The sequence below is a fragment of the Hyperolius riggenbachi genome, chromosome 5 (assembly GCF_040937935.1).
Source record: "Hyperolius riggenbachi isolate aHypRig1 chromosome 5, aHypRig1.pri, whole genome shotgun sequence".
Classification (NCBI taxonomy): domain Eukaryota; kingdom Metazoa; phylum Chordata; class Amphibia; order Anura; family Hyperoliidae; genus Hyperolius; species Hyperolius riggenbachi.
This window is the reverse complement of record NC_090650.1, coordinates 184,543,259-184,563,871: the sequence shown is the minus strand read 5'-3', so window position 1 is coordinate 184,563,871 and position 20,613 is coordinate 184,543,259. Positions and strand designations below refer to the sequence as shown.

The window sequence follows — 20,613 nt, the reverse complement described above, 5'->3', positions numbered from 1 at the left end:
CTAACAAAACATATATACTGGTGCGATGTATGAACAGATACTGGTGCTGTACTGTATGTGGTACCCAGTATATAACAGTATATAGGCGATTGACTGGTTGGATTGGTCAACTCTCCCTCTCTCTAAGCGGATTGGTCAGCTCTCCTTGTCTCCCTGTTTATCAGAGCGATATGGAAGAATAGATCGCGCTGTGCCCATAAAACACGCCTCTTTCACCCTTCTGGCCCACCCTTGTATCCTATTTACCTCCTTCTCTGCCTTTCAGATCTCGCACATGTGCACCTGCGCCGCTTCACTACAGTCCTCAGAAGCGAGATTTGAGAGTCAGTAACAGGATAGGGTGTATCACCCGGCATCAATGACACCCGGCGTATAAGACGACCCCTGACTTTTAAGATTTTCAAGGTTTAAAAGTAGTCTTATACGCCAGAATATACAGTATATCTTAATAATATTATAAATGTGAAAGTTTGTATGTTTGTTACTCGATCACGCAAAAATGGCTGAACAGATTGAAATGAAATTTGGCACATGCATAGTACATTACCTGGAATAACATTTAGGATAAATTTCACTGGGAAAATGTAAACTGCAGCCATTCTTCCACTGTTAATGGTAGGGTTCTCAAACGTTGCAATGTGGGTCACTGGGTGACTGGGATTCATGTTCAGAAAAGTGGGTGGAGCCTATAAAAGCCAATCAAAATTCACCTATTGATTTTCAAGGGGAATATTTAATTCCAGCCATTCTTGCACGGTTACTGGCACAAGCCTCAAACCTGGTACAGTTGGTCATTGGGTGACTGGGGTTAAAATTCAGAAAAGGGGGTGGAGCCACATACAGCCAATCAGATTTGTTTCATTTCAATGCAAATTATTGATGCCAAAGACCGCAAAGCTAACAAACTTGGTAATTGAGTAATTGTGTGTTAGGGTTAGAAAAAGTGGGTGCAGCCAACACCAGCCAAATACATACCCGGGCAATGCCGGGTGATCAGTGGGTGGAGACAAATACAAATGTCACTGGGGAAATGTAAACTGCAGCCATTCTTACACTGTTAATAATAATTATAATAATAATTGTAGTATTTGTATAGCGCCTTTCTCCTGTCGGACTCAAAGCGCTTGCAAGGCAGAGCGCACTGTACTAGAGCGCACTCAGTAGGCAGTAGCAGTGTTAAGGAGACTTGCTCAAGAAACTCCTTAGGTGCTGGCTTACTGAACAGGCAGAGACGAGATTTTAACCCAGGTCTCCTGTGTCAGAGGCAGAGCCCTTAACCATCACACTATTCTGCCACTGCATGGTAGGGTTCTCAAACTTTGCATAGTTGGTCACTGGGTGACTGGAATTAATATTCAGAAAAGTGGGTGGAGCCTAAAAAAGCCAATAAAAATGCACCTATTGCTTTTCAAGGGGAATATTTAACTGCTGCCATTCTTGTATTGTTAATGGCACAAGCCTCAAACCTGGTACAGTTGGTCATTAAGTGACTTGGATTCAAATTCAGAAAAAGGGTTGGAGCCACAGCCAATCAGCCAAATGCAAATTATTAATGTGAAATACCACAAAGCTCACAAACTAGGTCATTTAGTAATTGAGTAATTGTGTGCTAGGGTTAGAAAAAGCGGGCGGAGCCAAATACATACCCGTGAAGTGGTGATCTACTTGAATTGATCTTTTTGTTGCATTAGTATATGTGAAGGGGGAAACTTTTCAAGATGGTTGGTGACCATGGCCATTTTGAAGTTGGCCATTTTGAATTCATCTTTTGATTTTTCAATAGGAAGAGGGTCATGTGACACCTCAAACTTATTGGGAATTTCACAAGAAAAACAATGGTGTGCTTGGTTTTAATGTAACTTTATTCTTTCATGAGTTATTTACAAGTTTCTCTTTGTTTACGGCCATTGACATGTCGCCGAGATTAACACGTGAGGAGTGGATAGAAATTGTGTTGATGTCTGGTGAACACAGTAACCGGGTCATTGCAGCAGATTTCAATGCAAGGCACCCTTCAAGACCACCCATCTCCCATGCTACAGTTAGCAAACTGCTTGCTAAGTTTCGTGAAACTGGTTCAGTGTTAGATTTGCCAAAATGTGGATGCATGAAATCTGTCGCTAATGAAGAAACTTCAGTGGCTGTCCTAGCTGCATTCAGCAAGAGCCCACAGCATAGCACTGGAGAGTGGCATTAGTCGAACATCCCTTCGGCGGATATTAGCTACTCACAAATGGCACCCTTCCAAACTCCAGCTACTGCAGCATCTCAACGAGGATGACCCAGATCGGCACACTGAATTTTCAGAATGGGCAAAACAAAAATTGGAAAAGGTCCCTCAGTTTACGCAGAAGATTTTGTTCAGTGATGAGGCAAACTTTTATGTGAATGGTGAAGTTAACAAACAAAACCACCGCTATTGGTCTGACACTAACCCACATTGGATAGATCCCTCCAAGACTGTTGGAACAAAAACATTTATGGTGTGGTATATGGGGTACAAAGATAGTGGGGCCATTCTTCATCAATGGAAACCTCAAGGCCACTGGATATGCAAAATTGCTACATGATGATGTGTTTTCCCTCTTTATGCACTGAAGCTGGCACGTTACCTGAGTTTTTCCAGCAAGATTATGGGTGTCAGGTCCGAGAATTCCTAGATGAACAGTTTCCTGGAAAGTGGATTGGTTGTCGTGGGCCAGTTGAATGGCCCTCAAGGTCTCCCGATCTGACGCCCCTAGACTTTTATCTTTAGGGTCATCTGAAGGCAATTGTCTATGCAGTGAAGATATGAGACGTGCAGCACCTGAAACTACGGATACTGGAAGCCTGTGCTAGCATTTCTCCTGCGGCGTTGCCATCAATGTGTGAAGAGTGGAAGAAGAGGGTTGCATTGACAATCTAACACAATGGGCAGCACATTGAACACATTTTATAAGTAGTCAGAAACTTGTAAATTACTCATAAAAGAATAAAGTTGTGTTAAAACCAAGCACACCATTGTTTTTTTTGTTAAATTCCCAATAGGTTTGATGTGTCACATGACCCTCTTTCTATTGAAAAAACAAAAGTTGGATTCAAAATGTCCTACTTCAAAATGGCCACCATGGTCACCACCCATCTTGAAAAGTTTCCCCCCTCACATATACTAATGTGCCACAAATAGGAAGTTAATATCACCAACCCTTCCCATTTTATTAAGGGAAAAAGCCTAGAGGTAATTAAGAAACAAAGAAATAATAAAAAAAAACAAAAAAAAAAAACAGAAGAGCGAGAGAGACTCGAGCTCTCAGCATCCTCTGACCTGACTTGCAGTTAACCTTGTCCCTTTTGCTTATGGAGGCATTTTTACTTTAAAGTGACACTGAAGGAAAAAAAAAACTTATGATATAACGAATTGTATGTGTAGTACGGGAATTTCAGAGAACATTCGTACCAAAAAAGTGTCTCCTATTTTTATTTTCAGTTATATAGCTTTTGTTTTTATAACATTACATCATTCTCTAATATTTGCAGTTTGCAAACTATACTCTGTATTTTAAACTATGAAATAGAGCAGGAAAGTTCAAAGGGTCATTAGCTCTGCAGTAAGACCTTAAACAAACAAGAAACCGTGAGAGAAAAGTTGATACAGTGGCTTGCAAAAGTATTCGGCCCCCTTGAAGTTTTCCACATTTTGTCACATTACTGCCACAAACATGCATCAATTTTATTGGAATTCCACGTGAAAGACCAATACAAAGTGGTGTACATGTGAGAAGTGGATCGAAAATCATACATCATTCCAAACATTTTTTACAAATAAATAACTGAAAAGTCGGGTGTGCGTAATTATTCGGCCCCCTGAGTCAATACTTTGTAGAACCACCTTTTGCTGCAATTACAGCTGCCAGTCTTTTAGGGTATGTCTCTACCAGCTTTGCACATCTAGAGACTGAAATCCTTGCCCATTCTTCTTTGCAAAACAGCTCCAGCTCAGTCAGATTAGATGGACAGCGTTTGTGAACAGCAGTTTTTAGATCTTGCCACAGATTCTCGATTGGATTTAGATCTGGACTTTGACTGGGCCATTTTAACACATAGATATGTTTTGTTTTAATCCATTCCATTGTTGCCCTGGCTTTATGTTTAGGGTCATTGTCCTGCTGGAAGGTGAACCTCCGCCCCAGTCTCAAGTCTTTTGCAGTCTCCAAGAGGTTTTCTTCCAAGTTTGCCCTGTATTTGGCTCCATCCATCTTCCCATCAACTCTGACCAGCTTCCCTGTCCCTGCTGAAGAGATGCACCCCCCGAGCATGATGCTGCCACCACCTTATTTGACAGTGGGAAGGGTGTGTTCAGAGTGATGTGCAGTGTTAGTTTTCTGCCACACATAGCGTTTTGCATTTTGGCCAAAAAGTTCCATTTTGGTCTAATCTGACCGGAGCACCTTCTTACACATGGTTGCTGTGTCCCTTACATGGCTTGTGGCAAACTGCAAACGGGACTTCTTATGCTTTCTGTTAACAATGCCTTTCTTCTTGCCACTCTTCCATAAAGGCCAACTTTGTACAGTGCATGACTAATAGTTGTCCTATGGACAGAGTCTCCCACCTGAGCTGTAGATCTCTGCAGCTCGTCCAGAGTCACCATGGGCCTCTTGACTGCATTTCTGATCAGCGCTCTCCTTGTTCGGCCTGTGAGTTTAGGTGGATGGCCTTGTCTTGGTAGGTTTACAGTTGTGCCATACTCCTTCCATTTCTGAATGATCGCTTGAACAGTGCTCCTTGGGATTTTCAAGGCTTTGGAAATCTTTTTGTAGCCTAAGCATGCTTTAAATTTCTCAATAACTTGAACCCTGACCTGTCTTGTGTGTTCTTTGGACTTCACGGTGTTATTGCTCCCAATATTTCTCTTAGACAACCTCTGAGGCCCTCACAGAGCAGCTGTATTTGTACTGACATTAGATTACACACAGGTGCACTCATTAGCACTCATCAGGCAATGTCTATAGGCAACTTACTGCACTGAGATCAAAGGGGGCCGAATAATTATGCACACACCACTTTGCGGTTATTTATTTGTAAAAAATGTTTGGAATCATGTATGATTTTCGTTCCACTTCTCATGTGTACACCACTTTGTGTTGGTCTTGTGGAATTCCAATAAAATTGATTCATGTTTGTGGCAGTAATGTGACAAAATGTGGAAAACTTTAAGGGGGCTGAATACTTTTGCAACCCACTGTAAGGGCCTTTTTCCACTAGCCTGCGATTTGCGATTTGCTTCTGATCGCAAATCGCAAGGTACATTAAACTAATGGAAACTGCAGCAGCAATTTCCATTAGTGCGATCCGATTGCGATGCGATTTTGGTCAAAGCGCAATCGTCGTCCTGCCGCGTTTTGTATGCGATTGAGCTGGACTATAATGAGTATAGTAGCTCAATCGCAATCGCAATCCCATGGTGGAAATTGAAACGCGATTGCGATCGCGATTGGAATCGCGATCGCGATCGCATTTCATAGTGGAAAAGGGCCCTAAGTCCTTCAGAAAGGAGCACCACTGATTGACTAAATTAGTCAGAGAGCTCAGATAAGTTCTTTTGCATAGATAACTGAAGTGTCTAATATAAAGCCTCATGTACACACGTAGATGCGGCCTCGATGCTCCTTATCAATCGAGCCGCTGATGCGGCTCGATTGATAAGATCCGACAGGACGGATCTTAGCACCGCCGATTCCCTGCTCGCTCCCCACGAGGGGACAATGGCAGGGAATCGAGCAGCAGATGCGCGGCGCGGGGACGAGCGGGAATCGAGCGGGTATTGATTCCCGCGCACGCGGGGATGCGGCGGGCACGCGGAAGAGGCGATCCGGCGGCTAATCGAGCCGCCGGATCGCCACAATCTCTCCCCGTGTAGACGGGGCTTAAGGCTCGTATCTGTGCTACTAATGTTCTATTTATTAGCTGTACTACACATACAAATCATTATAACATAAGTTTATTTTCACTTCAGATTCCCTTTAGTGCCTGCATGTGATTCTCAGAGATCATAAATTCAATCTATTGAGTCCAGAATTTCCAATATTTCTCATTTTGATCTTGCAATGTATGTGTAAGATCCTCCATGCTTTGAAGGTCACTTATTTCCAGGAACCATTCCCTAATCATGGGGGAAGTAGACGTCCACTTCCTTGTTATAAGGATCTTAAAGGGAACCTGAAGCAAGAGTTATATTGAGACTGTCATATTTATTCAGTCCTGCTTATATTTGGCTTCAGTAGTGTCTGAATCACATTTTTGTCAGAAACATCTGATCTGCTTGCTTGTTCAGGGTCTATTGCTAAACTTATTAGAGACAGAGGATCAGATGGACCGCCAGGTAACTGGTATTGTTTAAAAGGAAATAAACATGGCCTCCTCCATATCCCTCTAACTTCAGGTTCTCTTTAAAAGCTTTTATTAGATGTCTCAAAAGCGACTTTTTATATATTTTATTGTTCCAGGTATTTTTATTATTTTTCTTTATAAAGTGCTAACAAATTATGCAGGGCTGTGCAATAAAAAGGAAACCCAATACATTAGTGAACAGTAGAACAGTCATGGTTAACACAATACAATCGCTGTGTCTTTTTGGCTGCTGGTAGTGCTAGTACTGTTGCACTCTAGCACTTAGCACTTCTTTCACTCCTGACGAAGTTTCTATTTAAAGAGAGGAAACATGTAGTGTAATGTGTGGGGTTTTATAACAAATATTCAATGTGAGTTTGGCGGGTCGTCCTATCTGACGTGTGACTAAAATACCCCCAACCCATTGGATCACTATGTATATCACTTTAGGTAGTATTGATTTGTCCTAAGTTTTTAAAGACATGCAATAAAAGTTAATTTTTAATAGTTTCCTCTGATATGGCATTTTGACCTCTGTCTTATATTGTGTTAACAGCACAAAAATTACCCTAAGAGTCACTGGGGGACATTTATCAAGAGTGTCTGAGACAAAATGTTGGTAGGTTTTTAGAAATCTGGGCAGAACTGTCTCAGGCATCTTAAGAAATCACTAAATAGTGCAGATTCCTTCTTAAACTGTGGTGAAATAGGAGATAGGAAGGTTTCTCTGACAGTGCAGTCTGTGAGGGATATTGCTGTTGCTGAGGTAACCACTACATCTGCTGTATTGCATCACTGCCTAGCACTGGAAGGGTTAAGCACAGAACCGCCTCACAGGACACCTGGCAGCAGGGGGAGGAGCACTTCACAAATCATGTCTAGTCTACAGAGCTGCACAAGCTGCAGAAGTGCTATTAAGCACTTCTTAATCTGTGGCAGTTTAGGGATGGATTTGCACTGTTCTTAACTGTAGTGCAGCTCTAGAAATTCACGCTTAACTCCCACTGTTAAGTAGGATTTAGGATTCTTCTTATAATGCAGAACAATTCCTCCTGCTGGTTAGAACTGTTTAAGAAGAAAAAACTGTCGGTAATGCTTTGATAAATCTGACCCACTGAATCTATTCGGTGGGTGAGCGATAACATGGGAGAGGAGGGTCAGAATCAGAATTTATTATCGCCAAGTACAACGGTGGATTGTACCCGGAATTGGTTTTGGCACATACAGGGTCGTTGGTGAGAAGACAAGAAATAGCATACAGTTAAGCATGGCACATACATAGACGTGGGACAAGCATACATAGGACAACATTACAGCTTGTGCGTACAATTAAGCAGAGTGTAGCATCACATGCAGTCAAGCATGGGTCATACGTATAAAATATAAAAGCAAAAATAAAAAGCAAAACAGAGCATTACAGCATACACATACAGTTAACGTAAATACAAACATAGCAAAGCATACATTGATAGCAGGAACAGAAAAGAGTGGGACTGGAGGAGCAGCCTGAGAGCTGATATGAGCGCTGCCATTTTCGGCACTGGACGCTACACAGCGACACGCTCCCAATAAGACAGGTGCTCCCGAGTTTGTCCACGAAAGTAGAGAGAAAGAAAGAAACTGAGAAAGCAACTGGGAAAGCTGAGGGGCATCATGATGGAGGCGGACAGCAGAGTCAGGGTCCTGTCAAACAGCATGCCTCTACTCTCAGTACATCTCCAGCAAAAGAGATACATTATGAAAAATGTTATTAAACTTGTCCAGTGTAAAATTCCACCTAAAAAATGTGCAATGACAATTTTTCATAGCAAATAAATAGGAGACACCGAGAGCCCAATATAGTGTAGTATGTATTGGAAACCGTGGATAAATGTAAGTGTGAGATGAATATACTCACAAACATGGGTTACCTCTTAAGCAACCACTGTAGATGCAGGTGAGGAGATTAGACCTGTCCTCACTCAGGATTAAGATGTCGCTCTCTGTAGATTAGGAAAGTAGGGGTAGGTCACCCCTCCACCAGGGGTGGACACAGTATTATCATAAGAGAAACAGAGGCGCCAGCAGGATAAAAGGTAATAAAAATTTTAAAATTTGCTGGGAGGCAGTGGTGGACTTACCTCCGGAAGGCAGACTCAAAATACTGTCTGAATTAAACAAATAAATGTATTATTGGTACCCCAAAAGATGCAACGCGTTTCGCAGGCACAGCCCGCTTCATCAGGCAATAAGATAGGGGACAAACAGTAGCTCGTCAGTAGCACGAATGGCACCTCTGATGAAGCGGTCTGTGCCTGCGAAACGCGTTGCATCTTTTGGGGTATAATACATTTATTTGTTTAATTCAGACAGTATTTTGAGTCTGCCTTCCGGAGGTAAGTCCACCACTGCCTCCCAGCAAATTTTAAAATTTTTATTACCTTTTATCCTGCTGGCACCTCTGTTTCTCTTACGATAATTTCATAGCAAATACATCTTCTTAGGCCAAATGCAATTGGAGGTAATAAGAAGCCTGTGATAATTGACAATTTCACCTGAACAATGTCCAAGCAAGAAGAGTTTCACTCAGGCAAATACTTTAAATTCATAAAAAATGTTGGATTATTCTGACATTGTGTTCTGTGTCCTGGTTATAATCCTATCAAACATATATACAAAAAAACCTGAAACATGCAGTCTAGAGGAGGCACCTCTCAACCCAGATACAGCCAGTGCAGCTTGCTCAGGAAGAGTGCTCTAAATTATCTGTTGGATGTTGCTGACGTCTCTGAGTGCTACAGGAATCACTTGTTTGCAGTGATTGTTAAAATATTTTCGAGGCCCCAACGCAGTATCAGGATGGGATGGCTATATGGGCACATAGGATGATAGGATGGCTAAATGGGCACATAAATTGCAGATAAAATTCAGTGTTGAAAAATGTAAAGCCATGCATTTTGGTCGTACCAATGGTCTAGCACCATACAAAATAAACGGGATACAGATGGGGACATCAAACCTGTTGAAGAACTTAGGAGTACTCATCAACAACATGATAAATACTTGTATTCAATGCCAAGCCGCTGCAGCTAAAGCTAATAAAATTTTGGGATGCATTAAATGGGGAAAAAAAACTCCGGATGCTAGCATAATATTGCCCCTGTTTAACTCTCTAGTAAGGCAACATCTGGGATATGGAATTCAGTTCTGGGCACCACGTTACAGGAAAGATATTGCAGTTTTAGAGCAGGTGCAGAGACGAGCAACAAAATTGATATGAGGGTTGGAAGGTCTCACTTATCAAGAAAGGTTAGATAAACTGAGTTTATTTAGTCTAGAGAAGAGACACCTTAGAGGGGATCTAATTAACTTATAAATACATCAGAAGGCAATATGAAAGCATGCCGGGTGAGCTTTTCGTCCCTAGGCCTTCACAAAGGACTAGAGGACATGATCTGCACATGGAAGAAAAACGTTTTAGCCATTTATTTAGGGCTCTTTCACATTAGGGCAGATTTTCAGCGTTTCAACGCAACGGGTAAAGTTTGCGTTACCCAAGGTGAAATAAAAGTCCATAGACTTTCATTTTAGCTTTCACATATAACGCAGCCTTTTTGTGCGTTGCGTTACACTGCACCCAGGCGCAGTTTTTCGGCCGACGCTAGCTTTATGTGTTACAATGTTAGTCAATGTAAAACGCACACTTTGCACGTTTTTAATCCGTTAACGCAGGCAATCAGTCCCAGAATGCAACAGAGGAACAATGTAGAAAGTTGAAAAGTAAAAGAAAAAAAAATTACCTGCGTTTTCCTATGTGCTGTAACGCATTGAAAACGGATTAAAAACGCACACTCACTGCAGTGCAACGCATATCAAAACGCATTAAAACGCATACAACAAAACATATGCTTTGAGCGTTCTCCAACGCAAGCTCTGATGTGAAAGAGCCCTTAGGAAAGGGTTATTTACAGTAAGAGTGATTACAATGTGGAATGCATTGCCACAGAAACTAGTTATGGCAAATTCTATATCTGCATTTAAAGGGGCTTAGATGCTTTCCTTGAGTTGAAAGACATCCATGGCTATAATTACTAGGTAATAACCAGTGGTGTTGATCCAGGGATTTTTTCTGATTGCCATCTCAATTCCATTCACTTTGTCATTGTGTAACACAACGAAATTACTTTTCATGACAACCCCACGGTGCATAACATCAGTTAACATCAGTTGTATGCAAACTATTTGAGGGGTTACTAAGAGATACTATACATGACTTCATAGTAGAAAATAATCTTATTTCTCAGCATCAACATGGGTTTACTAAAGACAGGTCCTGTTTGACTAACATGCTCAGCTTTTATGAGGTAGTGAATGCTAATATGGATATTGGGAATGCTGTAGATGTGATATACTTGGACTTTGCAAAGGCCTTCGACACTGTTCCCCACAAAAGTCTGGTGCAAAAGTTGAGGATGCAAGGACTGGGGAAGAGTCTGTGTTCATGGATAGGGAACTGGCTAATGGACAGAAAACAAAGAGTTGTGGTCAATGGATCGTACTCAAAATGGGAGACTGTTAGCAGTGGGGTCCCACAGGGGTCTGTTCTGGGTCCAGTGCTCTTCAATTTATTTATTAATGACCTAGTAGATGCAGTAGTGAGCAATGTTGCTATTTTTGCAGATGATACAAAATTGTGCAGAATCATCAACTCTCAGGAAGATAGTGTCATATTGCAACAGGATCTGGATAGGATGGCTATATGGGCACATACATGGCAGATGAAATTCAATGTTGACAAATGTAAGGTCATGCATTTTGGACGTACTAATGGTCTAGCACCATACAAAATAAATGGGATACAGTTTGGGACATCAAACTTGGAGAAGGACTTAGGAGTACTCATTGACAACAAGTTAAATAATCGTACTCAATGCCAAGCAGCTGCAGCTAAAGCTAACAAAATTTTGGGATGCATTAAAAGGGAAATAAAAACTCGAGATGCTCGCATAATATTGCCCCTGTTTAACTCTCTAGTAAGGCCACATCTGGAATATGGAATTCAGTTCTGGGCACCACATTACAAAAAAGATATTGCAGTTTTAGAGCAGGTGCAGAGACGAGCAACAAAATTGATGCGTAGGATGGAAGGTCTCACTTATCGAGAAAGGTTAGATAAACTGGGTTTATTTAGTCTAGAGAAAAGACGCCTTAGAGGGGATCTAATTAACATGTATAAATACATCAGAGGGCAATATAATACCTTGGCGGATGAGCTTTTTGTTCCTAGGCCTTCTCAAAGGACTAGAGGACATGATCTGCGCATGGAGGAAAAACGTTTTAACCATTTATTTAGGAAAGGGTTCTTTACAGTAAGAGTGATTAAGATGTGGAATGCATTGCCACAGGAAGTCGTTATGGCAAACTATATACCTGCATTTAAAGGGGGCTTAGATGCTTTCCTTGCGTTGAAAGACATCCATGGCTACAATTACTAGGTAATGCCTAATGATGTTGATCCAGGGATTTTATCTGATTGCCATCTGGAGTCGGGAAGGAATTTTTCCCTTTAGGGGCCAATTGGACCATGCCTTGTAAGGGTTTTTTCGCCTTCCTCTGGATCAACAGGGATATGTGAGGGAGCAGGCTGGTGTTGTATCTTATACTGGTTGAACTCGATGGACGTATGTCTTTTTTCAACCAAAATAACTATGTAACTATGTAACTATGCATATAGGGAACATAGTGATAGTAACAAGGAAGAAAATAAATTATACAAGTATGCCAGGTATTACAGATATTTAAAGAATTTGTACACAGGGTTAATTATTTCAGAGAGGATTCAGAGTTCATCAAGTTTATGGCGGATGGGAAAAAGCTGTCTTTCAGTCTGTGTGTGTGCGGATTGATCTAAAACGTTTACCTGATGGAAGGAGCTCAAACAAGGCATTTCCATGGTGAGTGTTGTCCTTGATAATATTTTTGGCCCTTCTCACGCTGCGAGTATTATACAAGAGTTCCAGTGATGGTAGTTTAGTGCCAATAATGGCTTCTGCTGTTTTAACAACTCGCTGCAGGGCTTCTCGAGTAGTCTTGGTGCAGCTGTTGTACCAGGCCGTCATGCAATTGGTAAGAACGCTTTCTATAGTGCATCTGTAGAAATTAACCAGCAGCTTCTGTGGGAGGTTAGCGCTCCTTAGTTTTCTCAAAAAGTAGAGGCGTTGTTGTGCTTTGCCAGTTAGAGCTAAAGCATTGTCAGCCCAGGACAGGTTCTCAGCGATGGTGACTCCCAAAAATTTGAAGCTGGAAACTCTCTCCACAGCCTCTGCATTGATCATTAGCGGTAGGTGAGTGGTCTTTTAGGTGGTCCTAAAGTTCAGAATAATTTCTTTGGTCTTCTTTGTATTTAATAACAGGTTGTTAATGTCGCACCATGCAGTCAGGTTCCTAACTTCTTCTCTGTATGCAGCTTCCTCATTGTCTGATATAAGCCCAATGACAGTCGTGTCATCTGCAAACTTAACAATTATGTTTGAGGTATGGATAGGCTGGCAGTCATGGGTGAAAAGTGCATAGAGGAGAGGGCTTAATACACAGCCCTGTGGCACGCCAGTGCTCAGGGTAAGTCGGGATCTGGAGTCGAGAAGGATTTTTTTTCCCTTTTGGGGCAAATTGGACCATGCCTTGTAAGGGTTTTTTGCCTTCCTGTGGATCAAACATGTGAGGGAGCAGGCTGGTGTTGTACTTTGTTTTCTGGTTGAACTCGATGGATGAGTGTCTTTTTTTCAACCAAAATAACTATGTAACTATGTATAGAAGCATCGCTGTGCTGTTGACTAGCAATGAATCTGTACAGAACTCGGGTCCCCAAAACATTGTGCCACAGGCAGCACATGCAATTGCTACGACTGGGCAAATAATGTATTTTGAAAATACGTTTTGTGGGCGATTTAAAAAAAAAAGCCTGCGCTTGATAAAAGGCCGAAAAACGCCCCTAGTGTGAACGAGCCCTCAGAGTTAAAACTCAGGACTTTGCAGTGGTTAATTTATTCTTGTTTCATGTTCATTTTTTAGGATGATTTTAAAATATCAAAATAATATTTAAGGAAGCAAACAAACTATATATAAAGAAGTTATTTTAGAGCTTGAAGTCCAACTTCATCATACATTTAAAATTCTAATATCAACCAAATTTAGCATTTTAAGCAATTGAAGTGAATATAAATAGTTTATAGAACAAAATCTAGTCATTCTTTTTTTCATGGGAAAATGTACTTTTTATTGTACTAAAGCTTTCCTCCTATCTTGTATAAACTGGTGACTGGATCAATCAGGATTGGCCATGTGACTCCCAAAGTAGCAAAAGCAATAGAGGATTGACTACACATTGGATTGACTACAGCATTACAATTGAAAGCATTTAACTGAAGGTGGTGTCAAGGGGTAGAGACAGTGACAAGGGTGAAGCATGGGAATTATTTGCACATTTTTCTCTTTAGCTGCACATTCCACTGTATACCTCCTCCATTTCCAGCACACACACACACACACACACACACACACACACACACACACTTTTTCCATTATCATATACAGGGGTTGGACAAAATAATGGAAACACCTTGAACTCAACAAAATATATTTTGATACGGTGTAGGGCCACCTTTTGCAGCAATTACAGCCTCAATTCTCCAAGGTATTGATTCATACAAATTGTGAATTGTTTCCAAAGGAATTTTAGCCCATTCTTCAGTTAAAACTTCATCCAGTTCTTTTAGAGACGATGGCGGTGGAAATCGGCTTCTTACTTGAATCTCTAATAACGACCATAAATGCTCAATAATGTTAAAGACCTGGGGGTTGTGGTGGCCAGATGAGATGTTCAACTTCATTAGAATGTTCCTCGTGCCAAGTAGCTGTATGGATTGGATTGGGGCATTATCATATTGAAAGATGGCATTCCCCTCCGGAAACAGTTCTTGAACCATAGGATGAACTTGGTCGCCCAAAATTCCTAAATAGTCATGGCTGTTAATTCTTCCATGAAGGGAAATCATTGGCCTGGCGGATTTCCGAGAAATAGCACTCCAGTTCAACACAGAACCCCCGCCGTGTTTTACGGTCGGGAGAAGGCAGTCTGGATGAAATGATTATTTTGTCTGTCTCCAAACGTACACTCGGCCGGAGGTCGGAAATAAGGTAGCAATGATTTGTCAGAGAAAATCACATTTTTCCACTGCTCGAGGGAACAATTCTGGTGGTTTCTACACAACTCTAAACGCTTTGAAAAATGTTTTCTTTGAGAGCAGAGGTTTTCTAATTGCAGTTCTTCTGTGGAATTTAGATTTGTGCAGCTCCCGACTAACAGTTTTTGTGGAAACTGGGTTCTGTAGGTGTTCATTCAGCTCTGCAGTGATTTTAGGAGCCGTGGTCTTGCAAACTTTTCTAACAATTCGATTTAGAGTCCGACGGTCTCTCTCAGACAACTTTGACTTTCGGCCACAACTGTGCTTTGCTGAGGACGTTTTTCCATCTCTTTCAAAGGCAGTCATTACTTTTGAGACAGTACCTCTTGAAATGCCAAACATTCTGGCAGTCTCTGTTACAGTAGCGCCTGTCATACAAGCACCAACAATTTGGCCTCTTTGAAAGTCTAAGAGATCTGCCATTTTTATAAATTATAACCAACTTTGGTTTGAATATCTGTAAAAAAAATTATTTTCATTAAGCATATCAAATAAAATTAATAATAATAAAAAAAATTAACACATGTCAAGTTTTGATTGCTTAAAACCGGTTTAAAGATTATGATGCCAAAATGTTAGGGGTTTCCATTATTTTGTCCAACCCCTGTACATACACAAGCTTTGACTAAGGAGCCATGCTATGCTCCGATACATGTAAGTTTACTGATGCTGCTGTACACGTCTGCACAACAAAGGTTGTTTTTTTTATTAACGTACTAGTGGACCTAAGCCCGTTTAAAAACGGGCTAGGCCTGTCACTGCGCATGCGCCCGCACATTTACGCCGCGCGCACGGAGCGCCCGCCGCGTGCGTGTGTGCACGACACGCCCACCCACCCGCGCACGTCTGCCCGCCGGCCCGTCCGCCCCTTCGCCCATCATCTCTCTCCCTCAATGTCTCTGCATCCTTGCACATGCGCAGAGCGCATGTGGAACACACACAGGGACACGAGACGCAGAGACATTAGGGTCTTATTATAGAGGATGCAGTGAAGCAGAGTTTCTTTGATATATATTTTTTATATTTTAATGGATTTTTTTCTGTACTCACAGACTTAATATAGATTAATTATAACTATATTATTGCAATTTTTGTCACGTCTAAATTTGTAACAAGCCCCTATTTTCAACAAAATTTAGGTTTGGAGAAAGTGTAGAATGCGGATCTTTACTGTTGCCCAAATGGATGATAACAGCATTCAGATGAAAAAAGATCTTCAAATGTTCTTGTATCATCTACGCCTTGATGCTGAGGTTGAAGTTGTTGAAATGGTTTGTATTTCTTTTTTATTTTATTTTCCGAATTAAATATTTTTATTGTAATGCAACGTATTAGAAAACCTCACCCTCCACTGTTTGATTTGTTGTCTAATTAGGGAAAGATGTACACCTTTTTTCTTGTTCAGTATTTTGGCATACCACATCAGGACCAATAAGTAGCACTGCGCTGTGCACACACTAAACACATAATTTTTACTCTTTAACCTCCCTGGCGGTACGCAGTTTCAGAGGCTGCATCCGCCAGGAGGATTTTTTGTAACAAAATGTGTTTTGTATCGGTTAGCTAGCACTTAGCTAGCCAATTATGCCCCCAAGCCCCACCGCACCATTTAGCAACCCCCCCCCCCCCCCCGATCGTCGCCGGCAATACGTACCTCTCCGCGATCCCGCGAGAGTTGCATCTTCCCATTGAGCTTCACTCGTCGCTATGACGCCGATCGGAGATGACGTCATCCGCAGTCCCGATCGCAGCCAAAGTGAGGCCTGGAGCTGATTGGGAGGCGGCACCATTGCGGGATCCCTGGGGGGATGCGTATTACTGCGGTGATCGGGGGGGAGCAGAGGCACTTGAGGAACATCGTGCGCTTCACTGACGTCACTTCCTGCAACGCCGTCCACTTACAATACAGTAGGCGGCGTTGCAGGAAGTGACGTCAGTGGAGCGCACGCTGGAACGCGGAAAAGGTGAGTGATCCCCGCCCGTTGCCTCTTAACCACTTGAGGACCTAGGGCTTTCTACCCCTTAAGGACCGGCCACTTTTTTTCCATTCAGACCACTGCAGCTTTCACGGTTTATTGCTCGCTCATACAACCTACCACCTAAATGAATTTTGGCTCCTTTTCTTGTCACTAATAAAGCTAGTAATGATTTTTTTAACTTTCTGTGCTGACATTTTTCAAATAAAGTAAAATTTCTGTATACATGCAGCGCGAAAAATGTGGACAAACATGTTTTTGATAAAAAAAACCCCATTCAGTGTATATTTATTGGTTTGGGTAAAAGTTATAGCGTTTACAAACTATGGTGCAAAAAGTGAATTTTCCCATTTTCAAGCATCTCTGACTTTTCTGACCCCCTGTCATGTTTCATGAGGGGCTAGAATTCCAGGATAGTATAAATACCCCCCAAATGACCCCATTTTGGAAAGAAGACATCCCAAAGTATTCACTGAGAGGCATAGTGAGTTCATAGAAGATATTATTTTTTGTCACAAGTAAGCGGAAAATGACACTTTGTGAGAAAAAAAAAAAAAAGTTTCCATTTCTTCTAACTTGCGACAAAAAAAAATGAAATCTGCCACGGACTCACCATGCCCCTCTCTGAATACCTCGAAGGGTCTACTTTCCAAAATGGGTCATTTGTGGGGTGTGTTTACTGTCCTGACATTTTGGGGGGTGCTAAATTGTAAGCACCCCTGTAAAGCCTAAAGGTGCTCATTGGACTTTGGACCCCTTTGCGCAGTTAGGCTGCAAAAAAGTGCCACACATGTGGTATTGCCGTACTCAGGAGAAGTAGTATAATGTGTTTTGGGGTGTATTTTTACACATACCCATGCTGGGTGGGAGAAATATCTCTGTAAATGACAATTTGTTAATTTTTTTTACACACAATTGTCCATTTACAGAGATCTTTCTCCCACTCAGCATGGGTATGTGTAAAAATACACCACAAAACACATTATACTACTTTTCCTGAGTACGGCGATACCACATGTGTGGCACTTTTTTGCACCCTAACTGCGCTAAAGGGTCCAAAGTCCAATGAGTACCTTTAGGATTTCACAGGTCATTTTGAGAAATTTCGTTTCAAGACTACTCCTCACGGTTTAGGGCCCCTAAAATGCCAGGGCAGTATAGGAACCCCACAAATGACCCTATTTTAGAAAGAAGACACCCCAAGGTATTCCGTTAGGAGTATGGTGAGTTCATAGAAGATTTTATTTTTTGTCAAAAGTTAGCGGAAAATGACACTTTGTGAAAAACACAATTAAAATCAATTTCCGCTAACTTGTGACAAAAAATAAAATCTTCTATGAACTCGCCATACTACTAACGGAATACCTTGGGGTGTCTTCTTTCTAAAATGGGGTCATTTGTGGGGTTCCTATACTGCCCTGGCATTTTAGGGGCCCTAAACCGTGAGGAGTAGTCTTGAAACGAAATTTCTCAAAATGACCTGTGAAATCCTAAAGGTACTCATTGGACTTTGGGCCCTTTAGCGCAGTTAGGGTGCAAAAAAGTGCCACACGTGGTATCGCCATACTCGGGAGAAGTAGTATAATGTGTTTTGGGGTGTATTTTTACACATACCCATGCTGGGTGGGAGAAATACCTCTGTAAATGGACAATTGTGTGTAAAAAAATCAAAAGATTGTCATTTACAGAGGTATTTCTCCCACCCAGCATGGGTATGTGTAAAAATACACCCCAAAACACATTATACTACTTCTCCCGAGTACGGCGATACCACATGTGTGGCACTTTTTTGCACCCTAACTGCACTAAGGGGCCCAAAGTCCAATGAGTACCTTTAGGATTTCACAGGTCATTTTTGTTTCAAGACTACTCCTCGCGGTTTAGGGCCCCTAAAATGCCAGGGCAGTATAGGAACCCCACTAATGACCCCATTTTAGAAAGAAGACACCCCAAGGTATTCCGTTAGTAGTATGGCGAGTTCATAGAAGATTTTATTTTTTGTCACAAGTTAGCGGAAATTGATTTTAATTGTGTTTTTCACAAAGTGTCATTTTCCGCTAACTTGTGACAAAAAATAAAATCTTCTATGAACTCACCATACTCCGTACGGAATACCTTGGGGTGTCTTCTTTCTAGAATGGGGTCATTTGTGGGGTTCCTATACTGCCCTGGCATTTTAGGGGCCCTAAACCGTGAGGAGTAGTCTTGAAACCAAATGTCGCAAAATGACCTGTGAAATCCTAAAGGTACTCATTGGACTTTGGGCCCCTTAGCGTACTTAGGGTGTAAAAAAGTGCCACACATGTGGTACCGCCGTACTCAGGAGAAGTAGTATAATGCGTTTTGGGGTGTATTTTTACACATACCCATGCTAAGTGGGAGAAATATCTCTGTAAATGACAATTGTTTGATTTTTTTACACACAATTGTCCATTTACATAGAAATTTCTCCCACCCAGCATGGGTATGTGTAAAAATACACCCCAAAACACATTATACTACTTTTCCTGAGTACGGCGGTACCACATGTGTGACACTTTTTTGCAGCCTAGGTGCGCTAAGGGGCCCAACGTCCTATTCACAGGTCATTTTGAGGCATTTGTTTTCTAGACTACTCCTCGCGGTTTAGGGCCCCTAAAATGCCAGGGCAGTATAGGAACCCCACAAGTGACCCCATTTTAGAAAGAAGACACCCCAAGGTATTCTGTTAGGAGTATGGTGAGTTCATAGAAGATTTTATTTTTTGTCAAAAGTTAGCGGAAAGTGACACTTTGTGGAAAAAAACCAATAAAAATCAATTTCCGCTAACTTTTGACAAAAAATAAAATCTTCTATGAACTCGTCATACACCTAACAGAATACCTTGGGGTGTCTTTTTTTCTAAAATGGGGACACTTGTGGGGTTCCTATACCGCCCTGGCATTTTACGGGCCCAAAACCGTGAGTAGTCTGGAAACCAAATGTCTCAAAATGACTGTTCAGGGGTATAAGCATCTGCAAATTTTGATGACAGGTGGTCTATGAGGGGGCGAATTTTGTGGAACCGGTCATAAGCAGGGTGGCCTTTTAGATGACAGGTTGTATTGGGCCTGATCTGATGGATAGGAGTGCTAGGGGGGTGACAGGAGGTGATTGATGGGTGTCTCAGGGGGTGGTTAGAGGGGAAAATAGATGCAATCAATGCACTGGGGAGGTGATCGGAAGGGGGTCTGAGGGGGATCTGAGGGTTTGGCCGAGTGATCAGGAGCCCACACGGGGCAAATTAGGGCCTGATCTGATGGGTAGGTGTGCTAGGGGGTGACAGGAGGTGATTGATGGGTGTCTCAAGGTGTGATTAGAGGGGGGAATAGATGCAAGCAATGCACTGGCGAGGTGATCAGGGCTGGGGTCTGAGGGCATTCTGAGGGTGTGGGCGGGTGATTGAGTGCCCTAGGGGCAGATAGGGGTCTAATCTGATAGGTAGCAGTGACAGGGGGTGATTGATGGGTAATTAGTGGGTGTTTAGGGTAGAGAACAGATGTAAACACTGCACTTGGGAGGTGATCGGACGTCGGATCTGCGAGCGATCTATTGGTGTGGGTGGGTGATCAGATTGCCCGCAAGGGGCAGGTTAGGGGCTGATTGATGGGTGGCAGTGACAGCGGGTGATTGATGGGTGGCAGTGACAGGGGGTGATTGATGGGTGGCAGTGAAAGGGGGTGATTGATGGGTGATTGACAGGTAATCAGTGGGTTATTACAGGGGAGAACAGATGTAAATATTGCACTGGCGAATTGATAAGGGGGGGTCTGAGGGTAATCTGAGCGAGTAGGCGGGTGATTGGGTGCCCGCAAGGGGCAGATTAGGGTCTGATCTGATGGGTAACAGTGACAGGTGGTGATAGGGGGTGATTTATGGGTGATTGATGGGTAATTAGTGGGTGTTTAGAGGAGAGTAAACGCTGCGCTTGGGTGGTGATCTGATGTCGGATCTGCGGGCGATCTATTGGTGTGGGTGGGTAATCAGATTGCCCGCAAGGGGCAGGTTAGGGGCTGATTGTTGGGTGG

The 20,613-nt window shown here is 42.2% G+C and overlaps 1 protein-coding gene across 5 annotated transcripts in view; it reads left to right on the top strand.

The window, feature by feature from the left end:
• The window catches only part of SLC12A7 (solute carrier family 12 member 7), a 715,067-nt gene that overhangs the window by 584,896 nt on the left and 109,558 nt on the right, over nt 1-20,613 (top strand). For all 5 annotated transcript variants that reach the window (XM_068236473.1, XM_068236472.1, XM_068236469.1 and 2 more), the window contains one exon: nt 15,731-15,862. In XM_068236473.1, the coding sequence (XP_068092574.1) occupies nt 15,731-15,862 (132 nt within the window). The remainder of the gene's footprint in view (nt 1-15,730; nt 15,863-20,613) is intronic.